This window comes from Trichechus manatus, unplaced genomic scaffold (genome assembly GCF_000243295.1).
Source record: "Trichechus manatus latirostris isolate Lorelei unplaced genomic scaffold, TriManLat1.0 scaffold00159, whole genome shotgun sequence".
Classification (NCBI taxonomy): domain Eukaryota; kingdom Metazoa; phylum Chordata; class Mammalia; order Sirenia; family Trichechidae; genus Trichechus; species Trichechus manatus.
Genome location: NW_004444095.1, coordinates 1,715,796 through 1,741,700, shown reverse-complemented (window position 1 = coordinate 1,741,700; position 25,905 = coordinate 1,715,796). Strand labels below are relative to the sequence as shown.

Below are 25,905 nucleotides of genomic sequence, written 5' to 3'. Positions count from 1 at the left end.
GGTTGGGTAGAGGGCAAAGTCCGACTCTGAAGCAGGCTCCACAACAGACTTGTCTGATTCCACAGGTAGTGCTGTATCTCAAGTGACCCTTCAAAGTTGTCTTGCTTTGAGCCAAATTGGCTGGGCCTTTATATACCCTCACCTTGATCAGTCACTCAATGAAGGCTGCCTTGGGAAGGGCATGGCCTTGGGTGAGGCAGCTTTCTGTAGCTGAGGCAGTCCCTGAAGGGACTGACAACTGAAGGATGTCTGCTGATAGCATTTCCACAACCCAGGACAAGAAGTCCTTCCTTAAAGGGTTCTCTGGTCAGCATATCCCCATGTCCACCACAGCCTTTCCCTTCAAAATATTCTTATATAATTGGTCTGAGGTGGAGCTGTGCATTAGGGTTATTTTTTAAAGTTCTCTGCATGAATCTAGAGCCCAGCCACAATGGTTACTATTTAAGAATCAAGCCAATTGCTAAGAGGGGACATTTTTTGTTTGTTTGTTTTGCTTTCACGAATTCTTATACTCTCTACTTCCTTTAAATGAAATTGTGCCTCGAGCAGAAGTCTGTATGCAGCAAGTGATCAATAAACATTTGTAGGGCTGTTGACTAAAATAATTATAATTCCTTTGAAAGGAATTCTACCAAGAAAAAAATAATTTAGAAATAAAATATAACCACAATAATGTATTTACAATATGAATTAATAACTTCATGAATTAAGTTGTCTTCAAGGTGATAATCGTATAAGTAACATGTATGCTTTTCTATTAAAGAGGAAGTTAGAAGACCTAAGTTCTGAGTGGAAGACGGTAAACCATTTACTTCAAGATCTGAGGGCGAAGCAGCCTGGCCTAGCTCCTGGACTGACCGCTGTTGGAGCCTGTAAGTAATTGGATCACATTCTCTTAGGCTGTAGCCATTTGATTATAAGCATGACTGCGAGGTAACCTCTGGGTGAAAAAGAAAAGTTGTTCTGACTGTGAAGACAGGGATAAACCTTTATGTTATTTATTATCTTAGACTAGGTTCACTGGAAACATTCTGATCTGGAGTGTTGTACGACAGGTATATTGGAGAGTGTTCTTTGGAGATACAACTACAAGGAAGAAGGGAATGTATGGGTGGACAGTAGGAGAGGCTGAAGTGTGATTGGTTGCAACAAAGGCCTCAGCAGATCTTATAGGAGCCCTAGAGCTGGGCTGGGAGTCCCTGGGTGGTACAAACAGTTAACACGTTTGGGTGCCAACGGAAAGTTTGGCAGTTGGAGTCCACCCAGGGGCACCTTAGAAGAAAGGCCTGGTGATCTACTTCTGAAAAATCAGCCACTGAAAACCTTACGGAGCACAGCTCCACGCTGATACACATGGGGTCACCATGAATCGGAATCAACTCTAAGCCTACTGGGTTTGGTTTTAGAGCTGGACTGGCTCTGCAGAGCTGTCCTAAATTGAGGGATAAAGGCCTGGCCTTTGTAGTCCTGAATCAGTAAGTCATTGACCACAGGCTGCTCCCTGGGAAGTGAGCAAGACCTTGAATGTGTGTTCTGCATTCTAAGGAAATCTCCAGTGAGGAATACCATCAACAGCCAATATTCAGCAATAGGGGATAGTTGTGTTGGCCCTGAAGAAGGGATCGGGATGGAGCACCATAGTATCCACTAACACTAAATGCATGAGGAGTCCATCTCAAGCAATATTATATCATTTAGACAATATTCTTCAAATATGCCTATAAAAATCACAGAAACACAAACGATCCTCCTAACACTTCTTTCTGTCCCATTAGGAGACAATTTTAAGAGCTCTTCCATTTTTAGTTTGAGAAAAAGACCAACTGTGACTACCACGAGCAGACTTGGGGTAGAAATGTTTCTTCATTTAGCTATGTTTTAACTTTAGTTTTTACTATTTTCGTATTTTCTATTTTATTTCACTTTTTATTCATTTGTTGGGTAGAAGATGTGCATAAAATCTCTATGGCCATGTTAACACTGGCTTTGACTCTCAGGGGAATGAAGCCAGAAAATTTCTTGGCTGTATCAATTCCATAATTAGGCAGAACGAGAAACATCTTTGTGTTTTTTGTCTTGTCTACTTTTCAAAGATCAAATGATTAAAGTATTAAAGCACGGTGACTAGCTCTTCATGTAAAGTTGATTTTTTATTTTAAATCAAGTAGGAATATACTGAACTAGAAGGATCATAGCTGAGGTAACACAGTGATGAGTCAAAAGAAGGCACAAATACTGCTTGGGTTAAAAGAGGCCATACAACTTGGGGACTGTGTACCCCATGTGTCCCGTGGGGTTTCTAAGCAGTCAACAGATTTAGATTTAATGACATTAGAGACTTGAAAATGATGTGCAAGCATTCCTTTGTTTTTTTGTTGTTGTTGTTTGTTTGTTTTTGGTCAATCTGGGACACTAAAATTGCTATATCAGGGTTTATAGTCAGCTTATTATGTCAGGTTTATTTCTTTTTACATGCTGTAGTTTTTCATTTCCTCAGCACATATGCGTAGTTTGTCCCTATATAATCATTTATTGGTGTTTGCTCTCTAGCTATCTCTGGTATGTTCTGCCTCAGACACCCTAGCTCTGTGAAGCTACTGTGTTTCAATGATTTCTTTATAAGTTTGTTGGACTCTGAATTTGTGGATTTATGTCCCTCACCCCCATTTTATACATGTTAGCCACTGTATACATGGCTGGGAGTTTCCAAAGCCAGGGCTTAGAAAGCCATTTTATCCATAATGTACCAAAATATAACATGGAAGTGCACTCAAACTTCCAGTGTTGCATTCCAGCAGCATAAATATTCATCCACTTAATAAATGTTTCTTGACTAACCCTATCATAAAATGGGCAAAGTGCTTGAATAGACATTTCACCAAAGAGGACATTCAAATGGCCACCAAACACATGAAAAGATGCTCACGTCATTAGTCATCCAGAGATGCAAATCAAAACCACAATGAGATACCCTTTCACTCCCACTAGGATAGATAAGGTTAAAAAAAAACAGAAAATAACAAATGTTGGTGAGGATGAGGGGTAATTGTGACTCTTATCCATTGATGATGGGAATACAAAATGGTACCACCATTGTGAAAAACAGTGTGACGGTTCCTCAAAACACTAAAAATGAAACTAAATAAGCCAATCACAACTACCATAAGACCCACTCCTAGGTATATATATACCCAAAAGACTTGAAAGCAGAGACTCAAAAAGAGACTTGTACACTAATGCTCACTGCAGCACTATTCACAATGGCCAAAAGGTGGAAACATCCTAAATGCCCATCAACAGATGAATGGATAAACAAAATGTAGTATATATATATATATACAATGGAATACTGCTCAGCTAGAAGGAGAAATGAAGTCTTGATAAATGCTCCAGTATGGATGGAGCTTGAAGACATTATGTTGAGTGAAATAAGCCAATCACAAAGGGACAAATATAGTATGACCTCACTTATATAACAAGACAAGAAAAGACAATGTATAGAAACTAAAGTTTATTAGTACTTACCAGGGGCAGGATGGAGGCAGGAAAGGGGGTTAATGGTCATGGAAAAATCGCATTGATTAAGGGTAGGGTTGCACAGCCGATTATTGCAATTACTGTCAATAAGTCATACATCTTTAAAAAATTGAATTGGCAAAGTTGTGTAATAGATATATTTACAAAAAAAAAAAAAGAGTAGTAGCTAAGGCTGCTTAAATCAAACCAAACCCATTGCTGTCGAGTTGATTCCGAGTCATAACGACCCAAAGCACAGAGTAGAACCACCCCATAGGGTTTCCAAGGAGTAGCTGGTGGATTCAAACTGCCAACCTTTTGGTTAGCGCCCATAGCTCTTAACCACTGTGCCACTAGGGCTGCTTATGTACAATCAAAAGCCTCATGGGATTTGGTTCCTTGCTTTGGATGTTTAGGGTCATGATTTTATGGGATATCCCAGTTAATTGGCCTAATGATGTGTTTAGTGGTTCTGTTCTGCCTCCTAGCTCGTTGCATAGAGCCTAGGGTCTTAAAAGCTTGCAAGCAGCCATCCAAGTCACAACAATTGGTCTTTATTCACCTGCAGTAACATAGGAAGGAGAGTCAGAAATAGGAGGAGGATATGGAATGTGTGGCTAATTGCTTCCATTAACAACTGTCTCCTTTCATGAGACCAGAAGAACTGGATGGTGCTCGGCTACCATTACTGAACAGTTTGATCAAACATCCCATAGAAGAATCCTGATCAAAAGGGGGAAAATGAATAACAGAATTTTAAATTCTCATGGACTCCAACTTTCTGGAGCCATGGAGGTTAGATGAACCCTTGAAACTATTGCCCTGAGATAATCTTTAAACCTTAAACCAAAAATATCCCCTGAAGCCATCTTAAAACTAAACAATAGTTTAGCTTAACTAGTAAAAATGGTCTGCCTTGAGCATTATGCTCTATTAAGAACTATCCAAATGGGATCAAATTGACAACAGCAGCTCAAAAGATTAGATAGGAATCTTAGGGGACAGTGAGTTTGTATTAATGAGGGAGGAACAACTTAGAAAAAGAAGGTAAGAATGGCTGCACAACTAAAAGAATGTAATCAGTGTCACTAAATTGTACATGTGGCCCCCTGGTGGCACAGTGGTTAAGAGACTGGCTGCTAACCCAAAGGTTATCAGTTCGAATCGACCAGCTACTCCTTGGAAACCCTATGGGGTGGTTCTACTCTGTCCTATTGGGTCTCTATGAGAAGGAATCAACTCAAAGGCAATGGGTTTTTTTTTATTGTACATGTAGAAACTGTTGAATTAGTGTATGTTTTGCTGTGTATATTCTCAACAACAACAACAAAATAAATAAAATATAGGAAAAAATGTTTATTGAGTAACTTCTATGTATTGTGCAGAGGATACAGCATAGAATAAGATAAAGTCCCCACTTTTATGAAACATATATTCTATTTGAAGAGAAAGACAATAAATAAATAAAGAAAATGCATAATATTTCAATGTTGATAAATGCTATAGAGTGTCGTTCACAGATTGAAAAATGGGTGATTGTTAGAAAGGCAGAATCTCAGACCCCACCACCTTAGACCCGCTGAACCAGAATCTGCATTTTAATAGGATCTCCAGGTGATTCATGTGCACATTGAAGTCTGAGAAACACAGTTACAGAGAACAGCAAAGCAGGATAAGAGGGAAAAGGAGTGGAGATGCTGATATTATTGTCTATAGTTTGGTAAGGGGGCTTTTCTATTAAGAAAACATTTGAGAATAAATATGAAGGAGTGAGCTATGTGTATGCCTGGGAGGGAAAGTATTCCAGGCAGAGAGACAACCAGAGCTCAGTCCCTGAGGCAGGAGCAAGATGGAGTAATATCAAGGAGACTAGTGAGACTAGAGCAAGGGTTAGGGGAAGAGGGATAGAAGCAGGAGAAAGAGAAGTATTCCATATCCCTTGCCCTACTTCCTTCTCCCTCAAGTGAGAATCTCATCTCCCCCTGCTCCTCCTTGCCCTCCTCCTACTCTCTCCACATTCCTATCAGTAGGGAGAGTCTGGAAAGGCTCTCAGCTCCAAGCTGTTGCTGATAGCTGATGAGGTGGGAGCAAGAGCTGGAGAAGAACTGAGGGATAAAGGAATTTTCTCAAAAGCAAAGGCTTTTCATCCTATATAGCAGACTGAGATTCAACTGCTCATTTGCAAGTTCAAGTTGAAGCTGAAGAAAATTAAAACAAATCCGCGAGAAACAAAACATGACCTTGTGTATATTCCACCTGAGTTTGGAGACCATCTCAAGAATAGGTTTGATGCATTGAACACTAATGACTAAAGGCTAGACGAGTTGTGGAATGACATCAAGGACCTCACACATGAAGAAATAAAAAGATAATTAAAAAGACAGGAAAAGACCAAAATGGATGTCAGAAGCATCGCTGAACTTGGTTTTGAACGTAGAGTAGCTAAAGCAAATGGAAGAAATGATGAAGTAAAAGAGCTGAACAGAAGATTTCAAAGGGTGGCTTGAGAAGACAAAGTAAAGTACTATAATGAAATATGCAAAGACCTGGAGTTAGAAAACCAAAAGGGAAGAACATGCTCGGCATTTTCAGGTTGAAAGAACTGAAGAAAGAACTCAAGCCCCAAGCTGCAATTTTGAAGGATTCTACGGGGAAAATATTGAGTGACACAGGAAGCATCAAAAGAAGAGGGAAGGAATATACAGTCACAGTACCAAAAAGAATTGGTTGATATTCAACCATTTCAGGAAATAGCATGTGATCAAGAACCAATGGTATTGAAGGAAGCAGTTCAAGCTGCACAGAAGTTACTGGCGAAAAACGAGGCTCCAGGAATTGATGGAATACCAATTGAGATGTTTCAACAAATGGATGCAACCTTGGAGGTACTCACACGTCTCTGCCAAAAAATTTGGAAGACAGCTACCTGGCTAACCAACTGGAAGAGATTCATATTTGTGCCCATTCCAAAGAAAGGTGATCCAACAGAATGCAAAAATTATCGAACAATATCATTAATATCACACTCAAGTAAAATTTTGCTGAAGATCTTTCAAAAATGATTGCAGCAGTACATTGACAGGGAATTGCCAGAAATGCAAGCTGGATTCAGAAGAGGACGTGGAATGAGGGATATCATTGCTGATGTCAGATGGATCTTGGCTGAAAGCAAAGAATACCAAAAAGATGTTTACCTATGTTTTATTGACTGTGCAAAGGCATTCGACTGTGTGGATCATAACAAATTATGGGTAACATTGTGAAGAATGGGAATTCTAGAACACTTAATTGTGCTCATGAGTAAACTGTACATAGACCAAGAGACAGTCATTCAAACAGAACAAAGGGATACTGCATGGTTTAAAATCAGGAGGTGTGTGTCAAGGTTGTATTCTTTCACCATACATATTCAATATGTATGCTGAGCAAATAATCCCAGAAACTGGACTGTATGAAGAATGCGGCATCGGGATTGGTGGAAGACTCATTAACAACCTGTGATATGCAGATGACACAACCTGCTTGCTGAAAGCGAAGAGTACTTGGAGCACTTACTGATCAAGATCAAAGACTACAGCCTTCAGTATGGATTACACCTCAACATAAAGAAAACAAAAATCCTCACAACTGGATCAATAAGAAACATCATGGTAAATGGAGAAAATACTGAAGCTGTCAAGGATTTCATTTTATTTGGATCCACAATCAACGCCCATAGAAGCAGCAGTCAAGAAATTAAATGAGGTATTGAACTGGGCAAATCTGCTGCAAAAAAATCTGTTTAAAACTTTGAAAAACAGAGATGTCACTCTGAGGACTAATGTGCGCCTGACCCAAGCCATGATATTTTCAATTGCCTCATATGCATGCGAAAGCTGGACAATGAATAAGGAAGACTGAAGAAGGATTTATGCCTTTGAATTATTGTGTTGGCAAAGAATATTGAACATACCATGGACTGCCAGGAGAACAAACCAATCTGTCTTGGAAGAAGTACAGCCAGAGTGCTTCTTGGAAGCAAGGACGGTGAGACTTTAGACATACTATCAGGAAGGACCAGTCTCTGGAAAAGGACATCATGCTTGGTAAGGTAGAAGGACAGTGAAAATGAGGAAGACCCTCAACAAGATGGACTGACATAGTGGCTGCAACAATGGGCTCAAACATAGTAACGATTGTAAGGATGGTGAAGGACTGGGCAGTGTTTCGTTCTGTTGTACATACGGTCGCTCTGAGTTGGAACCGACTGGATGGCACCTAACAACAACAACAACAATAGCAGACTGATACAGAGGTGGGCATAAAGTGAAAATATTACGTAGACAAATGTTGAAGGAAAAGAATCAGTACAGAGTCAGGCAGACTCAGAGCTGCCTTTCTTCAAATAAACCTTTCTTTTTTCTTTAACGTGGTGGTTTTACCATCAGAATTAAGAATTGCTTATATTCTTAACTTCCTGACTTCCAGAAGTAAAAAGGAATATGTATACACATATTTGCTTTACTCTCACATGAAATTAATCTGAAATAAATGCAATTTTAAAAGAAAATCTAATTTGTAATATGGTTCTGATATATGATTGTTATTTTGTGTACTATATTATATGACAATATAATTTATAATTCATTATAATATGTTTATTTTCATTGAAATCCTACTGTTTTACTAGCTGCTTTTATGTATTTGTCTATATTCTCAGAATAATTGCAGATACAGTTATATCCAGTTTTTTTTAAAGGTAAGGAACACAAGGCTTAGAGAGGGGAAATAGCCAGATTAAGGCCACACAGCTGGGAAGAAACAGAGCCAAGATTCCAATCCAAGTGTGTCAGGCTCCAAAATCTGTGTTTTGTTTTGTTTTGATTTTTGCTGTGGTTTGCACTGTCTCTCTATTCATGAACCTAATGGAAAGTCCAGGTATGGAGGCAGCTAGCCAGTGGTTAATGTTATTTAATTCAATCTTGGATGTATGGGAGTAAAAGTGTTATAGTATGTTTCTGTGTCTTTCCACTTAAGGGAGTAGAAGACATCAGTTTATTTAATTTCTTAGAACCATAGAACACTGAACCTGGAATATCATTGACATTATCCTCTGGTCAAATAGTCTTCTATTACATGTGTGAAAACTGAGGCCTAAAATGCTTTTTTTTTCTTTATATATATATATATATACGTATTTGTTGTTGTTAGGTGCCGTCAGGTCGGTTCCCACTCATAGTGACCCTATGTACAACAGAACGAAACACTGCCCAGTCCTGCACCATCCTCACAATCGTTGTTATGCTTGAGCCCACTGTTGCAGCCACTGTGTCAATCTATCTCCCAGAGGCTCTTCCTTTTTTTCAATGAGTCTCTACTTTACCAAGCACGATGTCCTCCTCCAGGGACTGATCCCTCCTGATAACATGTCCAAAGTATGTAAGACCAAGTTTCTCCATCCTTGCTTCTGAGGAGCATTCTGGTTTTACTTCTTCCAAGACAGATTTGTTCGTTCTTCTGGCAGTCCATGGTATATTCAATATTCTTCACCAACACCACAATTCAAAGATGTCAATTCTTATTTGGTCTTCCTTATTCATTGTCCAGCTTTCACATGTGTAGGAGGCAATTGAAAACACCACGGTTTGGGTCAGGCGCACCTTAGTCCTCAAGGTGACATCTTTGCTTTTCAAAACTTTAAAGAAGTCTTTTGCAACAGATTTGCCCTGTGCGATGCGTCTTTTATTTCTTGATTGCTGCTTCCATGGGTGTTGATTGTAGATCTAAGTAAAATGAAAACTTTGACAACTTCAATCTTTTCTCCAGTTATCATAATGTTGCTTTTTGGTACAGTTGTGAGGATTTTTATTTTCTTTATGTTGAAGTGTAATCCATACTGACAGCTGTGGTCTTTGATCTTTGTCAGTAAGTGCTTCAAGTCCTCTTCACTTTCAGCAAGCAGGTTGTGTCATCTGCATATCATAGGTTGTTAATGGGTCTTCTCCAATCCTGATGCCCCATTCTTCTTCATATAGTCCAGCTTCTCGGATTATTTGCTCAGCATACAGATTGAATAAGTATGGTGAAAGGATATATATACTTTTACACTAAGCCAAGCTGCCTTGTGTCTACTTCCTTATAAGACATAATATGATAGGATGGTCCTATCAAATATGCATGCTGGAGAAAAAACAATAACTTTTTTGCAATTTTGTTGCTTGGATGCCTGGGTTATCTATTGCTGCATGAAAATACCCCAAAACTTAATGGCTTAAGAGTCATTTGTTTGCTCAGGATTGTGTGGGTCTGAAATTTGGGAGTGATTAGCTGGATAGTTATTCTTCCTGTCTTGTTTGGGGCCACTCATGTGGAGGTAGTCATCTGACAACTCAGCTAGGGCTTTACCAAGTGCAATCTCATTGACTTCCACTCATGGCAACCCCATGTGTGTCAGAGCAGAACTGTGCTCCATAGAGTTTTCAATGGCTGATTTTTCAGAAGTAGATCATTGGCCTTTCTTCCTACACTCCTCTACAGCATGCTGGCCATTTGTGCCATCCAGGGACTCCCAACTGGGGCTCGATGATCTACAGTGAACTCACTCTGATGTCCGACAGTTGACTGTTGGCTTGGGGTGCCTTGATTCTTCATAAGGCCTCTCATCTTCCAGTAGGCTAGACTGGGCTTCCTTATATGGTGTTTTCATGGTCTTGTTCCAATAGGGCTAGAGTGGAAGTTATATCAAGTCGGCTCCTGACTCATGGAGACCCCGTATACAACAGAACAAAATGCTGCCTGGTGGATGTCCAGGCCTTTCTTCCTAATCTGTATTGGTCTGGAAGTGCCACTGAAACTTATTCAGCATCATAGCAACATGCAACCCTCCACTGACAAATGAGTGGTGGCTCTGCATGAGGTGCGTTTGCCAGGAATCGAACCAGGGTCTCCCACATGGATGGCAAGAGTTCTACCACTGAACCACCACTGCCCTCGTAGGGAGAATAACCATGTTTATATGAAGTTCCCCTAGAGACTCAGAAACTCTTAGGTAGACAGAACTTTGCGTGGATCTGAAGGCCTGCATGGGCAGATGGAGGCAAAAAGCCAGCAAATCTGGTTGTAAATGTCAATGTGAATCCTTTCTTATCCACAAGCTGCTAGGCTTGGGAACATTCACGTTCTATGATACCCAATTTAACATTTTTGAAAGAAATCGCATATAGCAAATACTTAATGTGAAGGCTCTAAATCAGGATATTTGAGTTTTTCAAATGTCTCAGGGTAATAATATGAAGTGTATGACCATTATATATGGATATATAGAAGTGCCAGTTAATAGAGGTTTCTAGTGGATTAAACACTGGTAAAACCATCTCTTCCTGTAATTAATTTTGGAGAGAGCAAGTCTCAAGTGTAATTAAGAAAGCATTGCATTAGAGGTCAAGAAGCCTAAATTCTAGTATCAGTTCTGCTACCAACTAGATAAGAGATCAGCACACTCTTTCTTTAAATGGTCAGATATTAAATATTTTCAGCTTTGTAGGCCATGCAGTCAACTCAGTCACTGGGTCATGAAAGCAGCTATAGACAATACATAAATGAATGGGTATGGCTATGTTCCACTAACACTTTATTTACAGAAATAGGGATGGGGGATCAGGATTTGTCTGTGAGTGCCCTACACATATTCCCTCAGCACTCATCATTCCTATAAACCCTGAGGCTTCTAACTGTAGATACTCGGGGACTTCTCTGGCCGCAGGAGGAGCTTGCCCACTTCAGGGCAGGCTAGAAGTGCTGAGGAGGAAACATCGCTGGAGCAGCTTTCAGGCACCAATGGACAGGAGTTGGTGGAAAATATCCCATTTTCCTCACCTCTTAGGTAAAGCAACTAGAAGCATGTTCTATACCAGAGGTCTGTAGTGAGTTGAGGCCCAGTTTCCCACAGTGATAACCTAGCAGGTGATTGTCACGCCCTGTATAGGCTTTCTTTTCATTCCTGTCTCGTTTTCCCGACTCCTCTAAACACAGCTTCCTGGTGTACAAACCAGTGACCAGTTGCAATGGAATCAATTCTGACTCGTGATGACTCCATTTTAACACCCTCGGCTGCTAGCTGAAAGGTTGGAGGTTCCATTTCACCCAGAGGTGCACTGAAAGAAAGGCCTGGCAGTCTACTTCCAAAAAATCAGCCATTGGAAACCGTATGGAGCACAGTTCTACTCTGACACACGTGGGGTTGCCACTTCTGGGATCATCTCCCAATTTAACTATTCGTCCTTAAATTCTTGTCTCAGGGTGTATTTCTGGATGAACCTAAATTAAGACAAGTCTTAGAATGAATGCCACAGTTAAGCTTTTTGAACAAGTTATATTGTGATTCTCATTATGCAGCTAAGAAGATGGAGGGTCAGAAAGATTAAGTAATTTGTCCAAGGTTACAAAGCTAGTAAGTGGTAGAGCTTGTATTCAGCGATAGGTCTCTGTGATTCCAAAACTTACGCTAGTAATCAGTATACCATACTGAAGCAGTCACTTATTGATCTTTACTTGAACTTTTGAGGGTTGTTTCTAAATTAGATATCAAATACTCAAACAGAAGGTTATTTATGCACTGATTATTTGAATTTCACTTGTCTCTCTTAGTATTGAATAAAGCATTCCAAGGCCATTTCAGTAAGACTTTAAATATCTAGACAGTTTGATAAAAACATGAGGTTAATTGAAGTTTAAATATTGGCATACTACTATTTATTTGTTTGTTTTAATTTGTGAGAAAACAATTGGTTGTGAAAATGGCCTTAATTTAGCTGTAGTGATCATGAGAGAAGGAAGGAAAGAAGCCGGGAATTGGTTCTCACTTTCTTATTCCCTTCTTGGGTCTCCATTCTTCTCAGAAGGGAGAGGCATCACCCATACTCTTTCCTGTTTCAACTATGCTTCCCACTGTTGATTCTGCTTCAGCTAAACCTTTAGGATAATCCAAATCAATATCAGAGGGGCCAAATCTTCCTCTGCCTCTTTAACAGAAGAGTTCTCTGCTGAAAACCCCTAGGACATGGCTCCACTGTGGTTGATTTTATAGTTACAACCTCTAAACACTGAAAACTTGCCCTATGTCTAATACCGTAGGGGTAAGATTCTGTACAAAAAATGTGAAGCTACCTAATCAATTATAATTACAGAAAAATAAATCAATTTTAGACCCTCCCCAAGATAGTTCAAAACCTCAGTAACTACAAAGATGCTCCGACTCTTGAAAGTAAAAATTAAAATAAAATACTTGTATGAGTTAGTGAGGTGAAGGTGCTTGCAGTTTAATGGGACAAGTCATACTGTACAAAGGTAAGTGACAACAGAAAATTGTGGTGGAGGAGGCCACCCTATTGCTCACTTTGAGCAGAAGAAGTCTTTCTATGTAGGCAGTGGGTGTTCCCGGTCCCAAGCCAGTGTGTTTAACGATGTTCCCTGGTTAACAGGGAATGCTCAGCAGTGGTGTCATTGTTAACATCCAAGACAGTAATAGACTGAAACTTTGAGTATTTAGATGTTAATTATACAGTTTGTGATGATGAAGTTCCTTTGTCTCTCCCTCTCTTAACCTTTTGTCAGTTTTATTGCTTGGTTACCATCTCCGGTTAGGGCTGTGCTTTGGGGTCTGAACTGGCAAAGGAAGAGAAACTCTAATCCATCATTTCTAATGCTTGTTGGAAGCATTTCTGGAAGCTTCTCTCTCTCTCTCTGTATGTGTGTGTTTGTGTGTGTGTAGAGGAGAAGGAGGAGGAAGCTAACATCAGTGATTGAATATTCTGATTGTTATGATCATTAGAGATTTTCTAATTATACATGTCCTCCATTTTAACAGAAATAAAGGGCTACAGTAAAATTGTCTCGACCTTCTTATATAAACCCCTCCAAAAAAGAACTTTTGCTTGAAAATGTTGAATTTATTGTCAAGGGGAGATTAGAAGTATTTAAACATACTCATGAGCCTAGGTGCCCCACAGGCCCACAACAGTATCCCTAATATTTCCTAATATTTCGCTGAACCGTTTTAAAATTGAGTATAACTTTTCCCTCAAAGAAAGAAGTCTGCAAAAGGAAATTGTAGCAGTTTTGCACTTAAGTTGTAGATTCTAAGATTGCAGTCAGAAAAGATTTTGAGGAGTCATTCATTCTTTCCCACTATCACCAGGAAAGGCTCTCTCTCAGAAGCAATCTTAGGAAGTTAACTGCCTACTCTCTTCTTAAAAAGGCAAGAATGGTGGAGATTTACCACTGCTGTTATACTGAAGACGAACTTTCAACTGCCTAACCCAAGTTCCATTTACTGTTCTAATTTTCTTTTTTTTTTTGAGTGGGAAAAGAAAATTCCTGCTCACTCTACATTCAGACAATGTCCTTTCATATTTTTGAAGTCCGTTACTTAGTCTGCCTTCAAACTTTCCTTGTCTAAGTTAAACCAGGTGAATCCCATGGCCTGTTAACAAAAGAGATGTTTCTCAAATATTTAAACATCTCTGTGGCCCCCTTGTTAACCTCCCAGTGTGTTTTCCATATCGTTTTTTTTTATGTTGGCTTCAGAATTGGACTCAGTTCCATAATTACTGGACCAGCCATGGCTGTCACATCGCAAGGTCTACATGCCTTTTTCCTACCTTTATATGGTAATATAATGTTTCCTGCTGAAATGTGTACTAAACAAACACAAAAAAAAACCATTGCCGTCAAGTTAATTCTGACTTATAGCACCCCTATAGGACCGAGTAGAACTGCCCCAAGGAGCGGCTGGTGGGTGCGAACTTCCAACCTTTTGGTTAACAGCTGAATGCCTAACCACTGCGCCACCAGGGCTCTAAAATGTATGTATACTAGTGCATATTAAATTATCAAACTATTAAGTACCTAAGGAGCCCTCGTGGTGCAGGAGAAAGATGTGATGGTCTCCTTCTGTAAAGATTTACAGCCTTGGAAAACCTATGGGGCAGTTCTACTCTGTCCTATAGGGTTGCTGTGAGTCAAAATCAACATGATGGCACATGACAACAACAATAATTAAGTACCTGCCACATTTTAGCTTAGCCAATTGTGACCCTCTATATCGGAACATCCAAAAATGTTTCCCTTACAATATACAGTGTTCTTACATTGACTTACATGATTTCCTGTTCATGCTTCTCCTGTCCTAAAACTACTCTACGTCAACCACACACTCAAGGTGCTGACCTAACTCTCTCCTCTCATTCACAGCCACTCTTTTAAAAAGAGTTGCCTGTGTTTCCTGTCTCCATTTCTTCCGCTTACTGCAGTCAGACTGTGTCCCTCCATTGTTCCATTGAAAATGCCCTAAAGCCAGAAATGACTTCTATGTTAACAAAACATTTCAGTCTTTATTTTACCTGAACTCTTAGTAACATTCAATCACTCCCTTTTTGAAACTTTTATTCTCTCTCTTTATATGCGTAATACCCCACTCTCTGGTTTTTCTCTTATCTCCCTGGCTTCTCTTTATCAATCTTCCTAGCTAGCTTAACCTTCTCTATCTGGCTTTTAAATGTTTCAAGTTTCATAGACTTGTTTTTTTCCCCTCTTTCTTTAATCTCTTAGGTTATCTCACACACTTGCATGATTCCAAGTACCATCTATATATTGAAGTTTCCTACATTTTTACTTCAAATCCACTCCACTCTTCTGAGTTCCAGGCCTATATATTAATTCAGAAATATAGCAGTAGAGAAAAAAAAAAAGCAGATAAAAATCCCTGCCCTTATGGAGCTAACATTTTGGTGGGAATAAACAATAAAGAGAACAAACAAATACAATATACTTGTGTGTTATGAGGTGATAACTGTAATACAAAAAGAAATAAAACAAGGAAGATGGTAAAGAATATGGGTATGGAGTATGAGGCTGGGGCTTGTAGAGACAACCTCACTGAAAAGATGAAATTTTTGGAAAGACCTGCATGTGGTCAAGTGTGAGTATGGGGGAAGAATGTTCTAGGCTGCAGCATTCCAGGAATGTCATTCCAGCACACAGGCACTGAGATGGGAGTATGCTTAGTATATGAAGAGTAGTCAGTGTGGTTGGAGCACAGTAAATGAAGGAGAGAGCAGTAGATGATGTCAGATCATGGAGGGCCTTAAAGGCCATCAGAATCACTTTGCATTTTACTCTGAGTGAGATGAATACTTCTGAGCCCAACAGTGAGATGATCTGACTTAGGTTTTGTCAAAAATATTTGGGATGTGCTAAGTATAAACCAGGCAGGGGAGCAGGAATGGAAGCAAGAGGACCAGTTAGGAAATAAAAGCAATGATCTAGATGAGAAATGGTAGTAGTTTTGTCCAGGGTAGGGCAGGGCAGTGGGAGTGGTAGACAGATTCTGGCTGTGTCTTAGAGTCAACAGGATTGTTGACAGATTTGAAATGAGGAATGATAAAATGTGATGAGGCTTTTGGTCTAAATGTGTTATAAGGGTGGCATTGCCGTTTATTGAATTAGGAAAGACAGGAGGAGGTACAGGGTGGTGAGGGGCAGTATCAAGACCTCTCATAACCCTTCAATAGTTTCCCATTGCTTTTAGAATAAATCTCCTAACCCTTAACATAGCCCACAAGGCCTACCCTTCCTTCTACATCTTGTTCCACTCTCCACCTTTTCCTCAAATCCGTACCGCTCTGACTTCTTTCTGTTCCTTTAGTATGTCCGCTTCTTCCTACCTCCGGGTTTCCACACTTTCTTATTTATCTAGTGCTGCTATAACAGAAATACCACGAATGGTAGCTTAACAAAGAGAAATTTATTTTCTCACAGTTTAAGAGGCTAAAAGTCCAAATTCAGGGTGCTGGTTCTAGGGGAAGGCTTTCTCTCTCTGTTGGCTCTGGAGGAAGGTCCTTGTCTCTTTGAGCTTCTGCTCCTGGGCAATCTTCCGGTGGCTTGTCATCTCTCTTCTTCCGTCTCTGCTTCTCTTGCTTGCTTGTTCAATCTCTTTCATATCTCAAAAGAGATTGACTCAAGATACACCCTAATCCTACCTCATTAACATAATAAACATAACCTAATCCTCATTGGCATAACCTAATCTTGCCTCATTAACGTAACAAACACAAGCCATTCACAAATAGGATTATAACCACAGGCAGAGGTTAGGATTTACAACATATTTTGGGGGGATACAATTCAATCCATAATACACACCTACTACTCTCTTACCTTGAAGCTTTCACTGAGCCGTCTATTGTTGTTAGCTGCCTGTGGAAACAACTCCCAACTCCTGGTGACCCCACAGACAACGAAACAAAACACGGCCTCATCCTGTGTCATCCTTGTGATTTGTTGCAGATCAGATCCTTGTGATCCATAGGGTTTTCATTGGCTGATTTTCAGAAGTAGCTCCCCAGGCCTTTCTTCCTAGTCCATCTTTGTCTGCAAGCTCCACTGAAACCTATTCAACATCACAACAACACACAAGTCTCTACTGACAGACAGGTGGTGTCTCTATATGAGGTTCAGTGGCCGGGAATTGAACCCAGGTCTCCCCCATGGAAGAAGAGAATTCTATCACTGAACCACCAATGCTCTGAGCTTCCTATTACATGCTCTCAAAGCATAGTTGTCTTCCTTCATATTTTTATCATTACACTAATTATTAAATAATTTATGTATTTATTTAATATTCATTTCCTGATAGACTATACGCTCCATGAAGATTCTATTTCTCTCTTGTTTACAAATATATCTCCAACTTTTATTCAATAACTAGCACCTACCAGTTGTTGAGCTGATATTTTTTGATTAAATGAACAACTCCACGAATTTATAGTGGAATCAAATAAGTCAACCTTTCCATGTGATAAAGACCAGGGTGGTTAAGTGACTATATGTTTGGTTGTTTAGTGGCAGAATCTGGACCTAAACCCACATCTCCTGGGTTCTTTAGTTTGATTTCAGTGCTCTGTATTCTTACACATCTCAGTTTTTTTTCTACTTAGATACAGCTGACAGATATGGTTATCTTCACACTCTCAGTAGTGAGACCTGATTTTTTTTAAGACTACGGTAGCTATCAAATAACAACGTGCTGTGGTTTGGGAGCAAATCTTGCAGGCCAGCTCTAACCCTCATTTCATTCCTTCACTCTCATTCTTGATCGAGTCATGATATCCAGTTTGAAAACTTCTGCTCTACATTCTAACATGTTGTCTTCCTCTTGGAGCCTTGGTGGCACAGTGTTTAAGAGCTATGGCTGCTAATCAAAAGGTTGGCAGTTCAAATCCACCAGCTGTTCCTTGCAAACCTTTTGGGTTAGTTCTACTCTGTCCTATAAGGTCGCTATGAGTCGGAATCGAGCCGACAGCAACAGGTTTGGTTTTTTTTTTGGGGGGGGGAGTTATTTTCCTCTTAAAATCCACATAGTTTATTCCTCCTCTCTCCAATGTTTAAAATATGTTTTAATCTCATTTTCCAAGATGCTTGCCAGCCCATGATGAGTTTATACAAATTCATTTCAGCAATTTTAATATTCGGATAAAATTGGTAATAGCATTAACTACAACAGTGTCTGAATTGTAATATAATCCTAGAATAGGAAAAAAAGTCAAGACTACAATGCCTTCCATTCCTGCTTCTGGGATAATTATCATCACCTAAAAAAAGAAAAATCATTGTTTTCCAACATTGAAAAGCAGGAACTAAATAACATGCCACTGGAAAAGTGGGAAACAATATTGAAGTAAAACAAATTAATCCATTTCCAATGTCACTCCCGTTTCCCAGTTTTATGCTTTCTTCTCAAAGAAATTTATGGGTGAATATATACAAACAAACTTTCTACAGTGTTCTGTTAAAAACAATAAGACTGTCACAGTTAAAGAGATCAATTATTTATTAACAGTGAGAGAGAAAGAGAGATGTTTGCTAATGGGCAGTCAGTTCTAGAGAAACTGCTGCGACTATCACAAAGCGATATTTTGCCTGTGTCATTTACAATCTCATGATAAAAGAATGTACATTTGGTTTATTGAAGGCTATTCAGTAGTGCAGAAGAACAGGTCACGTGGAATGCACAAAATCCTAGAAATACAGGTCTTGGGAAAAAGAAACTTTTAAGTTAAACATCTACCATCTGTTACTTCAAAGTGAACAAGGTCCTTGGGAAAACAAGAGGAGCATTCTTGACGGATTAATGAGGTTGGTTTGCAGGGTATATGTAATAATAAGACCCCTAGAACTCTTGGATCATTGTGCAGGGTTCTGGAGAGTTGTTTAATTTTAACAGCTCATTATGGATTAAAAATGGAGGAAACTGTTTTCTTTCTTGTATCAAAGTGAGTGAGGAAAAACTATTTCATCGATTATTTGCATATTTTTAACTCTATGATTTGATGATAAGTGTTTTTTATTTACTGAGTCAAACAAAAACAAAAGAGAAGTCCTGTTATGCTTCTTGCTGATTTCTTATTTCTTTAAGGTAGAATGTGCCTTTTTTTCCTTTGAACCCGCATTCAATGTTTAACAAATAAGGACATAACTTAGAATTGAACTGTGCACTTTGATTTGAGATTTGTTTTCAAGGTCAGGACCAAGTTTCATAAGAAACTTAATTTTTTTCAATATGGCTGGCATCCACTCCCACCATATGAAAGACAAACCTTCTAATAAAGCTTTCAGATTCAATTTGCTGTCTGCATAAAGCTTGAGGAATCTCTGGAGGTCACTCACAGCATGCGCTGCAACCCCAACAGGGAGAAGTAATGAAAAGATTCTAGTTAAAAAGCTGACACTACCCCTTCCAACCTCCTTGAATGCGAATATAATAAGCAAGTTTATAGACGCAAATCTCTGTGAGTCTAGGGATATCCATCTTGATCTCTGACCCTAAGGAACATTTGAATGCATGGATTTGTATCTATTATCTGAGTGAATAAATGCTTCAGATTGAGCTTATTGAGGAAAATGTGCTTTCACAACAAAGGTCTGATGTAAATCAGGCAAAACAACATTGTCACTTCGTGTTTAACTCTGTTAGAGGGTCTCTAAGTTCTCACAGTCTGGTTCTATTCCAGTAATACTAAGCATATGTGTTTTCAAACAGAATACCTGCTTTCATTCCAATTATCCCCCCGGCTTTTGCATTGACCCAGACACACCTAATATTTATCTTAGAGCTAACATGCATTAGTGCCTTGCTCTGTACCAGGCATTTTGCTAAACACACTTTGTGCGTTGTCCCATTTAATCTTACAACAGCCTTATGAGATAGATACCACATTATTTCCATTTTTACCAAAGAAGGAAAATAAAGCTTAGAAAGAGTTGTTATTCCAAAGACATCCAGCTACAAATTGGGCACTTTGTGGCCCTGAACCCATGGCTTTCCAAAGTTCATGCCTTTCTTTTAACATTTATGATAAACATACTGGGTCTTAGTAATGCAGATTATGTCAGTGACTCCTTACACTGGAGGATCAATTTTGCCATATTGTCCTTGGTTTTGTAATATATTTTCCAAATAAAATTGAATAGAAATACCACCTCTTCCTCTTCTTTCTTCCTGTTTACAGCATCCAAATCTTATATTAAAGCTATGTGGGTGATCTTAGATGTTGAATAGAAGCACCCTTGATGCTTAGTACCAACCTCAGAGCTGTGGATATGATTTCAGTAAGAAGAATATGTAGTAGTTTCTTTCTGCCCTGAAAGACAGAAAAAGGCATTGAGATACTGAGATGATAGGCCTGATTCTCCCACAGTGTTACTATTTAGCTTTATTTCTTCTCTCAGTTCTGTCAAATGTTAAATGGCCAGCATAGCAGCAGGAAGATCTGGACACAACCATAAGTTCCATAGCCCAGCACCCTGATGCAATTCAGTATCAATTAAACAAATACATTTGAACGGCACTTCATTTAATCTTTTCTAAAAGAACACCACAACCTCCTTGGTAAACTCTTTTTTATGTTCAGACCTGACTTCCCCAAAATATTTTCTAGTGTTTTGTTGTTGTTGTTGTTGTTTTAGGTAGCTGTAGTGAATAAGGAGAGCCCTGGTGGCTCAGTGGTTAGGAGCGAGGGCTGCTAACCAAAAGGTCAGTAGTTCAAATCCACCAGCTGCTCCTTGGAAACCTTATGGGTTATTTCTACTGTGTCCTATAGGGTTATTATGAGTTGGAATCAACTCAACGGCCACGGGTTGGTTGACTGGTTGTAGTGAATAAGGGGGTCTCATTGTCTACTTCTGCATATTTAAAATAATGGAAATAAATACCGCTTTGAACTTCATCCAACCAAGCATACAAACCTGAAACCTAGAGTTTATCATTTCTTCTAGAGCCCACTCCCCTAATGCTTTCACAGGGTTAGATGTCCATCGTTTACCTCTCATTTCCAATTTCAACCAGTCTGCTCCCTCCCCCATGATTTTGTTTCACACGGTAGGGTTCTTCTTAAAATTCCATTTCAAGGGTGATTATATGCTTAAAGGAGTCCCTGGGTGATACAAACAGTTAAGCGCTTGGCTACTAACCAAAAGATTGGCGATTTAAACCCACCCAGAAGCATCTCAGAAGACAGGCCTGGCAATCTGCTTCTGAAAGGTCACAGCCATGTAAACTCCATGGAGCAGTTCTACTCTGCACAAAGAGGGACATCATGAGTTGGAATCATTCCGATAGTAACTGGTTTGGTTTTGGTTCTATGCTTAAACATACCAAAAGCCACCGAACTAGATAATATTGAAATCTCCATGAAAACAAAAGGCAACAAAGTTAACAACAGTGTTAGCACTCATCAAAATGGCTATTGCTGACCTTTCTTTCTAGCTAGTGTCCCACTTAAGCATGCCTCTACTCTGGAATTTATTTCTCATATCTGGGTAAATCTGGGGCATTATAGTAAACGGCAGTGTGAACAAGACAGTGGGTGCAAGTGGGTTGAGATGAATGAGTGAGCATACCTGAATGGGTAGAAAAGATGAGCTCAGTAATAAGCCATATAAGGGATGCACACTCCAGGAATAAATTGGAGGGAGCAGGACAACTAAATGAATGATAAGGCTGATCAGGCTGTCACATGAATATCAACTACACCAAGTGACGACTACAATCAGGGAAGCTGGAAATTGAGAAAATAAGATATTGAAAACCATTTGATCATAAATAATAAGATTCCTAACATGTATATTATCTACTTTGATTTTTCAAAATATCCCTGAAGCATGAGAATTATCTTTTTGCTATAATTGGGGAAACTGAACAAGAGGGGACTCCAGATAGAAGCTTTCATCTTTCTGTTTCTAGCCCAGTGTTCTTCTGACTACACCAGTGAAAATAGGAATTTATTCACCAAATTATAGAATACTGCAATTAGGGGATACCTTTTGAAGCTTGGAAGATGTAATTTGGGGGCAAATAAAAAATATCAGTATTTTGTAAAGAAAGTTATGGGTTAATAGAATTAACTATTTTAGGAAGAAGTATAGATTAATAATTTAAATTACTTTAAGAAAGCTTTAGATCAGGGCTTGGCATTTTTTCTTTTCTTTTTTTCTGATAAGTTAAATATTTTCAGCTTTACAGGCCATATGGTCTCGACCACAACTATTCAACTCTGCCATTGAAGTGCAAAAGTAGTCACAGAAAACACATAAACGAATGAGTGTGGATGTGTTCCAATAAAACTTTATTAACAAAAACAGGAGAAAGGCCAATCTGGCCCATGAGCTGTAATTTGCTGACTCCTGTTTTAGATGAGTAAATACTTGCTGGTATATATGTAGTAGCTAATAAAGGGAATTTATTGTTAAATGTACTTCTCTAATCTTTTTAAGGCTTCCTCCAAAGAGGAAAAATTTCCTTATCAACGGTGTTTTTAATGCTTGGTCAGAAACAAAACTACCATTTGCCTAGCATAGGATGGAGATTTGTAAAGCCCTTCACAGTAAGAATGAAGAGATGTTATGAAATATTTGATACAGTCATTAAGAGTGTTCTACTGTCATTTGGGGGGAAAAAAGGTTTAGTAGTACTTATAGAAATGGAATTAAGCCTAAAACATTTTGTCCTCACTGAGAAAGTTTTTCTATCCCAGCAGCAAAAACACATAAAAAAGAAGATAACTAGAATTGAGATTTTTTTTTATTCTTATGAACACAAGTCCCATACATTTTATTATTGAAGTGCCCATAGGAGGAATCAAATCAAGAATCAAACCTTGATATACCCACGAAGAGGTCATCACTTCTATATCATATGGAATCTAATTATTGCTCACAGTTCTAGAGATAACAATGTTATACATTTTATCTGAGCTTTCTTTGAACTCTGAAATAGCAGTTCCACAAAGGCAGAGTGGTCGCCCAAAGTAGCATCGTAGATCAGCAGATGAGGTCTATTGATAATGCCTCTTCAACTTACTAGCAGTTAAATAATGAACTAGTTGGAAAGATAAAAAGTATGTAGTTAGAAGCAGCAAAAGATACCACCATCAGGGAGGTAAGAAACCATTTCTCAATAAACTGTTTAACCTATTGGTGAAGTTCCTCCTCGAACTGTGGGTCTAATTTTATGGACTGAAAAAAAAAATAGCATTTATGCATTGATATCATTAATTTGTTAAATCATTAATTCAGCAAATAATTTATTGAGGTTGGCTGTGTGCCCTAGTGTGTGCTAGATGCTAATGATACCATATTAACCAAGATAAACACAATTTCTGGACTTACAGAAAGCAAGACAATTAAATAATTATATGTTACAAATACTAGGATATAGAATGCTGTAGAAGAATCAAGAGGATCACCTTATGCAGTCTGGGGTGGTACAGTAGAGGAGTGTCAGGGAAAGCTTCCTGGAGAAAGTAACTTTTAAGTTAAGATTTGAAGGATGTAGGTATATCTAGGCAAACAGGTGGTGGAGAGAGTGTTCTGGGTTCCAGGCAGCAGAAACATCATATGTAAATGTCAGAGGCAAGAAGGAGCCTAGTACTTCCTAAGAATACCAGTATTACTGAAGGATTAAGTTAGGGGGTGGGGGAGCAGGTGAAGAGGGATGTGTCAGTCAAGAAGTTCCTGATGAGGCTGAAAATGTGGGTGTGTTCTTAAATTGCTTTTTAAGCTATATTAGAAAAATCAATCACATTTTGTTCGAAGGGTAATGGAAAGCCATTGAAGCATTTTAAAGAGGCTAGTGACATGACCGCAATTGGGTTTTAGAGGAATTGCTCTGGCTAAACAGTAGAGAATAGACTGGAGAAGAATAAGATTGGGGGCTGTTCCAGTAGTCCAGGTGAGAGATAGTAATAACCTGAACTGGGGAAATAAGAAAGGGGATGGACAGATCCAAGAGATACTTAGCATGTAGAAACAACAGGACCTGGTAACTGAATGGACGTAGAGGAGAGAAATATGGAGAACTCAAATATAATTCCTAGGCTTCTGGCTTAACAAACTGGGTGTATGGTAGTGGCAATAACTGACCGATGAGTTCAGTTTTAGACATATTGGGTTTGGGATGCTTGCTAGACCACTGAGTAGGCTGGATATATGGGTCAAGAGAAAGGTTTAGGCTAAAAATATAGATTCCAGAGTTAACAGCATATATAATAAAACATAACTGAAGCCTCTAGAATGCAGATCACCTAGGGAAGGTGTATAGAGTGAGAAGAGAAGAGGACCTAAGACAGAATTCCAAGGAATTCCTCTTTTGACATCCAAAGTAAAGTGATCAGTAAAATGGAGACTGAGAAGGAGTGGCCATGATCAGAAATAGAAAACCAGGGGCAAATAAAACCAGGCTTTCAAGAAATTTGTCTCTGAATGATGAGAAAGAATGGAGGTGATAAAGAATAAGATTCAACCATAGTTGTTTTGCCAGATAGATGCTATAAAAGGATACTGGAGCAAGGCAATTAATAATAACTGGAAAGTATAGTCAATAATGGCTAGAGAATTGATTGAAGCAATGGACCATAGAATCTAAGCTGTAGAGAGCAATGGGTGAAAAGTAAAGGGGAAAATGTCAGGAGAATGATTACCTCTAAGGTGATAGAAGATGCTGTGCTGTGGGGGAATACAAGGGTGGATTCCAGGGCACTGGTAATATTCTATTTCTTGACCAGGTGGTAGTTACGTGGGATGTTGCTTTATATATATATATATATAGAGAGAGAGAGAGAGAGAGAGAGATTACACAGGATTATTGCAGGCAGGACTTGGTACAGAGAGGGAGCTGATAAGCCAGGGGCAAGAACATTCAGGAAAAGAGAGTGAGTGACAAAGGGGAATGGGAAAGTGATTTGGAAATGAATGGTGGTGGTGGAGGTACTCTTCTAGCTAGCTACAAGTATCAAGGAAACAGAGGGGTTAAGGGACTTGCCCAAGTCTTCATAATTACTTAATGGCTAATCTTTAATAGACACTATGCCAACCTTCATTCCTCTCACTCTCTGGTCCTTTATCTAGCTTTATTTTTCTTCATAGACTTTACAGTGATCTAAAAGTGTTTTGAATATTCATTTGCCTCCTATCACTTTTCTCTATAAACATGTAAACTTCATGAGGCCAGTGGCTGTGTCATGTATCCCAGGTGTCTAGAATGATGCCCAGGACCGAGTAGGCTCTCAGAAAATGTGTTGTCAAATGATTCTCAGGCCATTAATGTACTACATGGTATAGCTGCCTTTTTCTTTTTCTTTTAGTTAATTCCATATGGAACTCAAAGGGTGGCAATTTTGAATCATTTTGCCACCTTTAGGTTTATAGCTGTTCACTCTCCCTGTCTTTGCTGCATATCTGTCTACCTATTTTTATCGGCTTTCATCTCATCACACTTTTCCCTCAACTTCCTCTCTACTACAAATTATTCTCCGAACAAGACCGGAGCCACTTTTCATTGATTTTGATGTCAGTGCTTTGAGTGACAACTCCATGTGGAGAACTCTGAACCTCCTGCTGGCTTATTGTTTGCTTTGGAAAAAAAAACAAAAAACAAACTCATCTTTCTGCATCTGCTGGGTAAATTTATGCTCGCAAAACATCCAGAACAAAAACTGTAGGAGCAACAGAGGTATTGATCTTGCCTTGATTTCTATACTCATAAGTACCGTAGCAATTTTAAAAAGGGAGGGAGGACTGGTTTTGAAATATCACTCAACCCAGTTATTAACCAATTTATTTTGTAGTTTGAATGTGAGAACTATGAAGTGCCTTTCCGATGTATTATTATTACCTCTATATTTTACCTGCAAGAGAGGAACAAAGACATTGTTTGAGAATAAAATATATTGCAGTGGTAGAAAATTTCAGTTTAAAGGGTTTCTTTGGCAGTTGTCACATCACACCTCTCTTCAGCTCTGCTCAATGAAGAGTCATTACTTCTTTGAAACAAATTGGTCACTTCCAGCTCTTCTC

The 25,905-nt window shown here is 39.0% G+C and overlaps 1 protein-coding gene across 1 annotated transcript in view; it reads left to right on the top strand.

The window, feature by feature from the left end:
- DMD (dystrophin) overlaps positions 1-25,905 on the top strand; it is a 2,372,918-nt gene that overhangs the window by 1,598,313 nt on the left and 748,700 nt on the right. The window contains exon 50 of the mRNA XM_004386236.2: positions 767-875. Coding sequence (XP_004386293.1) covers positions 767-875 — 109 coding nt within the window. The remainder of the gene's footprint in view (positions 1-766; positions 876-25,905) is intronic.